At 35.5% G+C, this 11390-nt stretch overlaps 1 protein-coding gene across 1 annotated transcript; it reads left to right on the top strand.

The window, feature by feature from the left end:
- Window positions 1-1055: 1055 nt before the first annotated feature.
- Window positions 1056-11226, top strand: LOC120343980 (DNA replication licensing factor mcm4-B-like). The gene is made up of 19 exons (XM_078112929.1): window positions 1056-1306; window positions 1755-1798; window positions 2066-2168; window positions 2954-3117; window positions 3290-3426; window positions 4009-4090; window positions 4454-4549; window positions 4630-4768; window positions 5295-5469; window positions 6233-6497; window positions 6852-7116; window positions 7486-7595; window positions 7741-7844; window positions 8162-8338; window positions 8977-9112; window positions 9498-9649; window positions 10208-10356; window positions 10484-10620; window positions 10977-11226. Exons 1-19 carry the CDS (start codon window positions 1288-1290, stop codon window positions 11067-11069), a joined length of 2547 nt encoding a protein of 848 aa, XP_077969055.1. The 5' UTR covers window positions 1056-1287; the 3' UTR covers window positions 11070-11226.
- Window positions 11227-11390: the final 164 nt, after the last annotated feature.

The raw sequence follows: 11390 nt of genomic DNA, 5'->3' as shown, positions 1-11390 counted from the left end.
CAGTTGTGAATAAAAGCGCACACGCCTTGGACTTAATAGTCGTGACTCGTAGTTTTGACGAACGCATCATCACTTTTCGGATAAAAGGTCCTAAAATCCCTTTAAAATAACTGTTGAAATGGCTCCAAAGGCCAAAGTAGGTATTTTACAGAAGAGCGTGCTGCCACAGGTTCGGTGGATCTTTGTAATGGTGTCGCAGTCATAGTCAAGTTTATTTTTTCCCATTCCCATTTCCTGAAAACACATTTTTACTGGGGAAGGGAAGTCGCGGGGAACCAGGAATGGTTATCGAGCAGCGACACCCGAACCATAGAAGTCTGAGAACTACTGTCCTAGAAATTGTTTAGTTGCAGTAATCAAAACATCGCTGAATCAGAGGTACTTAAGTAGTTACACAACACTAAATTCGTTCAGTCATTGTATTTCAGTTCTCTAACATGAATCAAAACAACACAAAAAGTAAACAGAATACAGAGATATCAAAAAAAGCGGCCATAACTTTTAATGATCGCAACGATTTATGTCGGAATAACGAAATGAAATGATGGACTGATTGAACTCGCGATTTAAAATCGTGCAAATACTTCTACACAATTTAAAATGATATCAATAAATAGAATCAATCAAACAATTTATTTTGGTCACTCTGACCCAATTAAATGTAAGAACAGAGCCATTGGGGAAAATTTACAATCGGGCAATACAACAAATTACTGCTTATCCATATTATTATATCACATCTAAAATGGAAACCAGGCGATTTTTCCTCTCGCTCTCTACACTTTTAATCCATATTTAAGTATGACAGTCCAAAAGTTCATTGGTAGTTTAGATCTGGCCAAAGCCGCGTTTAACTAGGTTTGTGTTTTTTGTAATTTTTCTTTATGTGTGTGCTGGTGGGCGGGCACATGATCAACTTCATGTTTCGAACGTTTTTAAAAGTTTGGCTCGCGTTTCAGAATTCTCTATTTTTAATTTGTGTGTGATATTAAGTTTTCAAACGTTCTAACTATCTATCCATCCCATATTTATCCCTGCTTGGAAAAGTTTTGAGCAGATCGATGTCATTGAGCAGACGCACCACATGCAGCGCTGCGCCACCAGGAGCTAAACAACTTCGATCTGGCACTCCTCTTATTGACCGGTGAACATGTGTGTGTGGCGGGAAAGCTAAACATTTGCATAGGCTTCGACAATAAGCCAGTTTGTTTACCAGGTTGCCTGACACCAACTCAGTCATCTTTTGCCTAATTTTTGATGTTCTTGACGTTTATCGGGGAATAAACCATGTCTGATAGATCGACACGTGAGTATTAAGTTTATAATACGTTTTGCTAAGATTTCACTGTGTATTGCCAGGCTTAAATCTGTAAATGCTATTTATTCAACCATTTGCGAAACTGATTGCCAAAATATTTTAAAGCGTCGTACCTTAAATCTAAAAATAGAGGATGTGATTTATTTACCGTATGTCAGTATGTGAAGCAAATTTAAAAATATACACCAACAGACCAATGCTAGATCTGGAGATTGTTTCATGTTCCTGTGTTCAGATCTTCTGGTCTATGAACATAAAAAAATTGAGTGTCTGTTTCACTTTTTCAACTGCCCTATAGGACAGTCTCACAATTTCTTGACATTTGCCAAACTAGCCTACTGGCCTAGGGCAATAATACTGTAATACATTAATGCTGTAATGTAATATCTGAATACAGAGCGTATGGTAATATGTGGCCCTATTTTCTTTACTTTAGCTTCAAGAAGAAGAAGAAATCCCAAGTCTCCTGGTCGACCACAGGTGTGTTTCTTTTAGTCTTACAGTCTTATATTGTTAGTCAATCTGTGTTCCATTTACAGAATTATAGCTGGATTTACTGTTATTTTTGTATTTTTCAGCAAAGTGATACCAGTAGGCCCTATTGGGTTTATCTTGAAAAGAGCTCAAATCTGCAAATAGAATTAATATAGCAATTTTTCACTGCCATTGATTTCAATTGATAATGCATTATCAATTCTTGCCCAGTCTTTGAGAATAATAGCCTATGTTTGTTTTCTTCATTGTCAGGTTCCATCAGGAAGTAGTGATCCTCACCTCTTACCAACATCACCTGCCAGGTTATTGGATGTTTCTAGAGATGCAATATTGCCAAGTCCTGGATCTATTCTGGGTAATGTATAAATTTCAAAAAATTGGCAGTGCGTGACTAACTAGTGCATTGTTCTAAGCGTTAGGAATACACTCGCCACTACACACCTCTAATTACTCTGCTTGGGTTCGCAGGTTCGAATTTGATGTGGGGATGGTAATACGCAAGGGGAATGCTGGCCCCTCATCGCCCCCTCTTCACATAACCGCTGGTCGCTTATGGCTTCCTCCGGCATCTAGTTCATGCTTCCTAAAACAAATACCTGGCTATTTAATCCCATACCCGACATGGACTGTTAACTGGACGAGATAACGTGGTTGGCTATATCATTAAGCCATATTATCGGCTTTCCTCTCTCACTGGATAAATATGTCAATCCTAATTCCTATTCATGTTTGAGTCTGTTTGAGTCTGTTCCGGATAAGCATAGGATTTTCATATTTATCCTGAAGAAGAGAAAGAAAGCCGCTAGTAGGATGTTTCAATCCATCTGGTGAATCACAGTTTCTCGTCCAATAACCAGTCCATGTCAGGTATGGGAATAGTTAACCAGTTATTTGTTTCAGATTATGTGCGAGAGTTTCACTGAACTTCCTGTAGTAATAGACTGGCTCCCATCACAGCTAGCCATTTTTGACTTTCTCCACCATCAGAGTTCATGCATTTGGAATGATTGACTGATTAGCTCTTCTCGTACTCAGCATGGACTAGTTTCCCATATGTTACTCTGGGATAAAAATAGGATAATCCTTCACTGCTTTTATAATTACTAACTACAAAATACTAATCTGCCGACTGTTGCACAGGTGCCAGTGAGCTGAATTTGTCTTCTCCATTGTTGTATGGCACACCTGGTGCTCGTACTCCTGGTCGAACTCCTCGTGGAGCTGCTACACCAGTACGACAGAGACCTGATCTAGGAAGCAGCAGTAAAGTTCGAACTGTTAATGTGAACCCAGATGCCCAACAGGTGATAATCTTACAATTGACATCAGAACTGCAAACTCTCGCCTATCAACAAAATGTTGTGTTGTTTTGCTTTTATGACAGATACTAGAATGGAGTGTTCTTCGGAACTTTCCCTCCAAAACAGGTTTTTTGGTCTATTGGCCATTTCCAACTATCTTTATTTAATTTTTCAGTCGTCTGATGCAGCGCCGCAAAATGCAGACATATCTGATGCTGCTGATCAACCTGCAGTCAGTAACCAACTTGTAATATGGGGAACGGATGTTGTTGTCAGTCATTGCAAGGAAAAATTCAGTCAATTTGTTACCAGGTACTAAATCATAATTTTTATGGAGCAGTTATCGTTATCAAATGATGATTTTATCACATTGTGTCTAAAGTCTAAAATGAGGATTTCACTTTAGTAAATGTTTTTGAAATGTGTGTATAACCTTGGAATTCTTTGAATCTTTACCCCAATTCTCTATGCCGGGGGTGTGCAATCTTTTATACGAAAGGGCCAGATACAAATAACTAGATGAAACCATGGGCCTCACCTTTTTTCAACATATGCTTTGTAGTAGTTGCAGGCACAAAAATGTTGGTTATTAAGCTTATGACATGCGTTGTTCGCTTCGCACAAGCTAGCTGTAACGTCATAGACATAGATGATAAATTGCACCCGGGTATAGGCTTTGCAACAAAAAGCGATTGGAATTACTCCCACGTACCAGATTAATGAACTGTATTAAAAATTTGTTTCTTTCATTTACATTTAATAAGGCTTGTTTCATAGTAAAGCTTATTAACCGAATAATAAATTATTATAAATCTCTTGATAATATTAAGAGAATTGAAAACGCATTAGACTAACAAACATGAAAACATCTTCTAATTATCTTATTTATTTCAGATTCATTGATCCAAATGCAGACGGAATGGAAGTGGATGACATGGATGTCAACCAACCACTTTATCAACAGAAACTGGAAGAGGTTTACTTTATTACTAAATAATAAATCAAATAAATGAGTTAATCAACTCATGCTTGGTTTTACAAGAGACTAACCACCTTTTCTTGCTCTATGCCTTTGGGCAAGTAGATCTGTATGTGTACAATGCAAGGGTGCTGTAGCAAAAATCAAGTTGACTATTCTATTTAAATCAGGAATCTTGCTGCACACTAACGTAAATATCTTTTGGTCGTAATATTACAGTAATACATTTGTGTTAGTCTGCAAAAAGACTTTTTTTAATCAAATATACCAAATGATTAAATAATAAAAAGTAATAATATTTGCATGACCAGTGACCACATTGATTAGAATATCTGATTCATGAATCCTGTTAAATTTTAGATCAGTGTTACAGAAGAGCCATACTTGGATATAGACTGCATTCATCTAAAGTCGTTTGATCGTGACCTGTACAGACAACTCGTTTGTTATCCACAGGTATAAGCATACTTCTAGAAATGTCAACCCTTGTGTCGTTTCTTGTTTAATGTTTGACAAAGTTTTATTCAAATATTTAGGAAGTTATTCCAACTTTCGACATGGCTATCAATGAGATGTTCTTCACAAAATATCCAGATATTGCACTGGAACATCAAATTCAAGTTCGGCCTTTTAATGCTGAACGAACCAAGAATATGCGATCACTAAACCCTGAAGGTAACAATGAAAATTTTTTTTCTTCTAATAATCAAATCTTCAATTTATTTGAATGTGATAAGAAAAGGTCATTTACAGTTGCAAAATGAGACATGCCTAAAATGATACCATTATATACCAATTTTGGATTTTTTGAGTACAGTGAGTTTGAAAATCTCTATTGAAAATTTAACAAGTTACATTCCTTAATTCTAAAATTAGGAAGCTAGTTAAAACAAAGAATTTTTAATTGGGGCTGTGGATTCTGAATTTGGCATCATTAAAGTCTGCACCGGTTTTAAAATTTCAGATAAAATTTTCTACTAACTAAAAAACATTAGATTTTTCAAGTGTTCTAAACAGTTTATTAAAGAACGTTTGCATATACCTAAATTTTGTATTAAAAAATTTGATTTTCTATGGTTTCGGACAAGGGGTCGGAGTCCATTTTTTACATAATTGAGACTTGAGTCGAAATCATTCTTATTAATAAGAGGCACAACCAAAATTTTTCGTTTTAATTTTAAATTTTTCGTCTTTTTTCTAGATATTGATCAACTGATCACAATCGCTGGAATGGTTATTCGAACTTCATCTCTTATACCGGAAATGAGAGAAGGATTTTTTAGATGCAACATCTGCCTACATGAGGTTGTTGTTGAAATTGAGAGAGGCAGAATTGCTGAACCTGCCACATGCACCAATTGTTCAACTGTACACAGGTGAATACAGTATATTTCAATTTAAAGCTACTTTATCTATATCAGGGTTATGCTTTAAGATTAGCATGGTTTCAGTGGAAATAGAGAAATTTATTAATATATTGCATATTGATGATGATAACTCTTCCTGGCATACATGACCGGTTTGTTCTAGGTGAAGTTTTCAGTATTTTCCAATACCTTTTTGTGATTTGCAGCCACTTTAAGGTGAAAAAATGTAATAAATTTCTTTTAAATTCATAGCTAGCTATTCATCTAATACAGAGGTGGGCAATTACTTTTCTTGAGTGGGCCAGTTACAGATTGTAGACTTAGATCATTTAAAGATAATAGACTTGGTTACCGGGCCGGAAGCTCAAAACTATGAAAAGTATGAATAAATAACAGTTTATTTACAACAGCTAGGCTAACGTTTATATAATAACAAGAAGCACAATGTCACAATTGGGGTCGTTAGCGCGGTCCGTATTTTGCCCATCCCTGATCTGATGCTATTTATATTTTAATGCAGAAATGCAAAGTACTAATATAATTTAGTCATGCTCAAAACTACATTAAAAATGAGGCATTTTAAATCAATTTTGTCTATTGTTTAGATTGGTAGTTCACTAGTTTGCCTCAAAAATTATCAATATTTTGAATGCTTGAAAGAATTTTGCATCTGAACTTATTTTTAGGTTGATATTGAAATTCTATGTAAACTCTTAAGCTTCAAAATGGCCTTATATTACTGTTTAAAATTTAACAAATGTATTCTTTTCAGCATGAGTCTCATCCATAACCGTTCGCTTTTCACCGACAAACAAATGGTAAAACTTCAAGAATCTCCGGATGACATGCCAGCTGGACAAACTCCGCATTCTGTTATTTTACATGCCTATAGTGATGTGGTTGATGTTGTACAACCAGGAGACAGAGTGATTGTGACTGGGATTTACAGAGCTCAACCTTTTAGAGACAATCCTAGAATGCGGAATGTGAAAGCTGTGTATAAAACGCACATTGATGTTTTGCATTTTCAGAAAAAGGCTAGTCTTCTATTTTATTATTCAAATTATAATTTTTGAAGTTTTCCCCACACCTATTTCATATTTAGTCTAGTTGTTTTATGCAAACTCAAGTCATTTGGAACATATTCTAGAGAAAACATAATTTTGTGTAAATTGTCCTAAATTACTAAAACTTTTGCCTTGGGTATATAGTCATACACAAACAGAAGTTTCAAATACATTTTCTGTATTACTACGACGAAAAGGAATTTGTGGGTTCTGTTTTTTTGGGGGCTCACCCTGTATATTGTTTAAAAAAATGTAGATTCAGAGATCAAGGGAAATCTCTCGTATCAATATCTAGCTTTATTTAAAATTTTATCATATTTGCAGGACAGTAAAACTAAAGTCACTAACGACGAAGGAGATGAAGTCATCAAATTTTCACAAGAACAGATTGATCAGATTAAAGAACTGTCAAAGCGCTCTGATATTTATGACAGACTTGCATGCTCGATTGCACCGAGCATTTATGAAAACGACGATGTGAAAAAGGGAATTTTGTTGCAATTGTTTGGTGGAACACAGAAAGATCTAACTGCTGCTGGGAGAGGACATTTCAGAGATTGTCTGCATGTTCTATTGTGTGGTGATCCAGGTAAGACTCTACAACTGGCATGGGCAAACTACCACCCATTGGGTACTCCAATCTGGCCCGCCCGATGCTGCCACAACCAAACTACAAACAAATTTTGATATGTTAGCTAAAAAATAGCTCAATGAATTTGTTGAAATTGCGATTGAATTTAGTTTTGGCACGAGGCTTATTGTTTTCTACTTTTGTAACACTGTAAATATTGTTCATAAAACGTAACTTATAAATATGTAAATCAACTTGAAACTTAAAATAATATTATAAATTAAAATTTAGATAAAAATGTTAAACTAGTAAAGTTAGATTTTACGAAGTATCATGGATTCAGTTCAACAACGTACATGTAACATTGCTTTACTTTCTAACATACAGGTACTAGCAAGTCTCAGCTTCTGCAATATGTTCATAACATGGTGCCACGGAGTCAGTATACGTCTGGAAAAGGATCAAGTGCTGTTGGATTAACTGCTTATATTACGAAGGCAGGTTTTATATTCATTTCAGAAATCCAATGTGTGTCCATTTTGCTCAATGAAGTATTTATGTACATATCCACAATAACCCATAAAACCCTCCTCGGATCCATGGCTGAAAAGCACTGGTTGAATTTTGTATTTTCTTTAACAGGATCAAGATACCAGACAGTTGGTTTTACAGCCAGGTGCATTGGTACTGAGTGATAATGGAGTTTGTTGCATTGACGAATTTGATAAAATGAGTGATGGAACAAGGTAGTTTCCTCAATTGGATTTTTGAATATGTATAATGACATTTGTTATTTCTAGTTAACCCACTTAGTTATCTCTGACTCATTTTTTTTTTAGGGTTGGTTCTCCAATTTTATAATTTATTTTGATAAAATATATGTCCATATTATTTAGGTGGTTTTTAATTCTGTTGTCAGAAATCCAAAATCTTTCTGTTTTTTAAAAACACAACATTCAATATATATTTTGAGGTTTAAGATTATTACGTACTTTAACTACAAACTGATATTCTGCAAAAAGTATTAGTTTTACGGCATTCCTTTTCTAAAACCCCAATATAGATCAATCCTACATGAAGTAATGGAGCAACAGACGCTTTCCATCGCTAAAGCTGGAATTATTTGCCAACTGAATGCTCGAACATGTGTTCTTGCTGCTGCTAATCCATGCGAATCTCAGTGGAATCATCGTAAAACAATCATCGAAAACATCATGCTGCCTCACACATTGTTGTCAAGGTTTGCATTGTTTAGCTATTAACTCAATTTATTTCCCTTGACAGTTTACCGAAATAACAAAATTGGGGATGAGAGATCCATGAATCTAATGCAAAACTGCACTACAATGATACTGCACTTTGATTTGCAACTAGGGTTAAAATTCTACTTTTTTTACTTGATATTGTGTGATCAAAACTTATTACCATGATCGCGTGTCAGGATTCTACTTTATAACAATCCTACCAAGTACAAACACGCAGATTATTTGAAATTGGTCGATAGGAAGAATTCACCAGCTGCTTTGCATATTCAGATGGCGATAACTCTGGATTACAAAAATTTGGCTCAGACTACGACTTCGGATTTTCATCTGTGAGAATGAAAAATTTGAATCAGACTCCCTGCTCAAAACCCGAAACAATCCAATTCCGGGAATTGTTGTATGCAAGCTTCCCCTGATACTGTTAAGAAAGCTTAGTAAACTTGAATCTTCTTGAGTTCCGTAAAGAATTCGGACTTCTTTAATCACCACTGAGAGTCTGTAAATTTTGACTTCCAACTATGAGAAATTCAGAATTTTGATAATCAACTTCAGGGGGTTTGAAAATATGTGAGAATTGTTCAGTTATCAAACTTAGGATACAACATTGTTTTAGATTTGATCTGATATTTCTGATCCTCGATCCACAAGATGAAGCATTTGATCGTCGACTCGCCAATCATCTAGTTGGTTTATATCATCAAAGTCCAGAAGATGCAGAAGTTGAATATTTGGATATGAGTATATTGAAGGTATGTTACACCTATTAAGTTCAGACAAATTGACTTATTTTCATGACATTCAACATGGTCTCTAGAAAGATGCAAGAATTAGTACGCCCATTGACACTTTTACTGTATTGATAAAACAAAATTTTTTATGTTACTCAAGATTTTTACCAAAGGTTTTGTGGGTCTGAGATTTCTCTTTTGACGCTGAAAATAGGCCACAAGAGAATAAAAGGCTGCAAAACAACTGTTTCAGATTAAACTGATTGCTGTGAGCATCTCTATTTTAGCATTGTAAAATAAAATCAATTTCGAAATGAATCTTGTTTTTTGATAGAATTCCCTACTACGATTGTTTGGGTTCTGAATAAAATTGCACTTGAAAATCCATTTAAATTTTGGTGTTCAGAACTACCTGACATATGCCCGAACTTACATCAAACCTCGTCTTGGTGAAGAAGCAAGTCAGTCCTTGGTTCAAGCTTATGTTGAAATGAGAAAAGGTGGAGCAGCCGGTGGAAATGTAACTGCATATCCAAGACAATTGGAATCCCTGATAAGGTGAGTTAGTTGTAAGTGAGATTTATGCTCAGTCTCAAATGTATTTTCAAATTTACACATGCCCTGATAAAAGGCTCAGATTCAGGTCCGGAGATTCATTTTTTATGACGTTGGATGTTAGTTTCTCGAAAGCAGGACTCCAAACTGTGATGTAAGCGTTTTAAATTTTGAAATGGAAGCTAGAAATATTTAAATTTGAGTTGAAGACACGTTTGAATATATTAGAAACTGAAATTTATCAAAAAAAGATTGTAAGCTGAAAAGGATGGATTTCATTACTTGTATTTAGTATAGGATAAGTATAAATGTGGAAACAAAATTAGATGGTTTGGAGCTGGAGCCACTAAAATTTCTGGTAGCTCTGGCTACGGCTCCATCTAATATGGTAAGCTTGGCACCGGTCGTCTCTAGCTTCTCTCAGTCCAGTCCTTTTTATTGAAATTTGTGTGAATGACAATAACTGACATATTTGTCTTCAGATTCACAGTAATATTTCACTTTGTTCTACAAATTTACACCACTATTTGTTTTTTTATTAACCATTCTCTTACTTTTTAGGCTGGCCGAGGCTCGTGCCAAGATTCGGCTTTCTAATAAAGTTGAAAATTATGATGTTCAAGAAGCTTTGAGATTGTACAGGGAAGCTATCAAACAATCAGCCACTGATCCAAGGACTGGAATCGTTGATATTTCGATTTTAACGACTGGTATGTTTAGTGTAAAATATTGAATAACGTCTCCGTTTATACCAGTTACTTTACAGCTTTTGTTTGCTCAGAGATTTAAATCAGAGTGCCTAGTAAAGTTATTCAATCTCCTAGTTATTGTTCACAGGCATTAGTGCTACTGCTAGAAAACGACATGAAGAATTGAAAGCTGCATTGAAATCATTGATCGACCAAGAGAAAGGCAAAGGACCATCCATTAAATGTCGACCCTTGCTTGAGAAATGGCGAAACCAGGCTGATCAGGTAAAAATGAAAAAAGGTTCATGTTTACTTTGGCAAAATATTTGATTTTTATTCTGTGTTTATGAAAGATATTACTGGTAAGCTTTTATTAAAATGGTTTTGCATTTGATTCTCTGATCTCGCATTGCCCTCACAGATTTGTAGGTTTGCATCCAAAGTAGTCCAGTGACTGCCCGTCGGTTATTGCTTCCTCTGTCATCATGCATCTGAAACTATTAACTGGGTAACTTATAACCGACATGAACAGGTAACCAGACAAGAGGGTGTGGTTCACCACGCATTGGGCCGTCTTACTTTTCTTTCTCCCAGGATTAGTATGAAAAACCTTTAGAGCGCTAATTTGCCTATATTTACAGGTAATCACTCAAGCTATGTTCGATGAAGTTGTCCGCGCTCTACAAGAAGACGAGTATCTTGTACGTACTTCCGATGTCATAAGACTTTGTTAAACGTGGTGCTGTTGGTTGCCGAGAATCCATCTTTGGTGCATAATCAAGAAATTTATATTTCAATGCCCAACTTTTGTAAGATAATATGTATATAGTTATTTCATCGTGTTCCTTTCATTTCACACAACCATGGAAATAAACTTGTTCTCTAGCATTATAGGTTCGTTGTCACTCAGTTATCTACGTTACTAGTGTTGGATAGTGTCGTATTCGGTTTGGCGAAATCTGCCAACAGTCCTTTAGCTCGGTGGTTCTCAACCTTTTTTGCCGACCGGTAGAATTTCAAAACTAATTTTGTTGACGAAACATTAAACTAATGTA

This window comes from Styela clava, chromosome 5, assembly GCF_964204865.1.
Source record: "Styela clava chromosome 5, kaStyClav1.hap1.2, whole genome shotgun sequence".
NCBI classification, from domain to species: domain Eukaryota; kingdom Metazoa; phylum Chordata; class Ascidiacea; order Stolidobranchia; family Styelidae; genus Styela; species Styela clava.
Note: the sequence above shows the minus strand (reverse complement) of the source record. Positions and strands in the feature narration are given on the sequence as shown.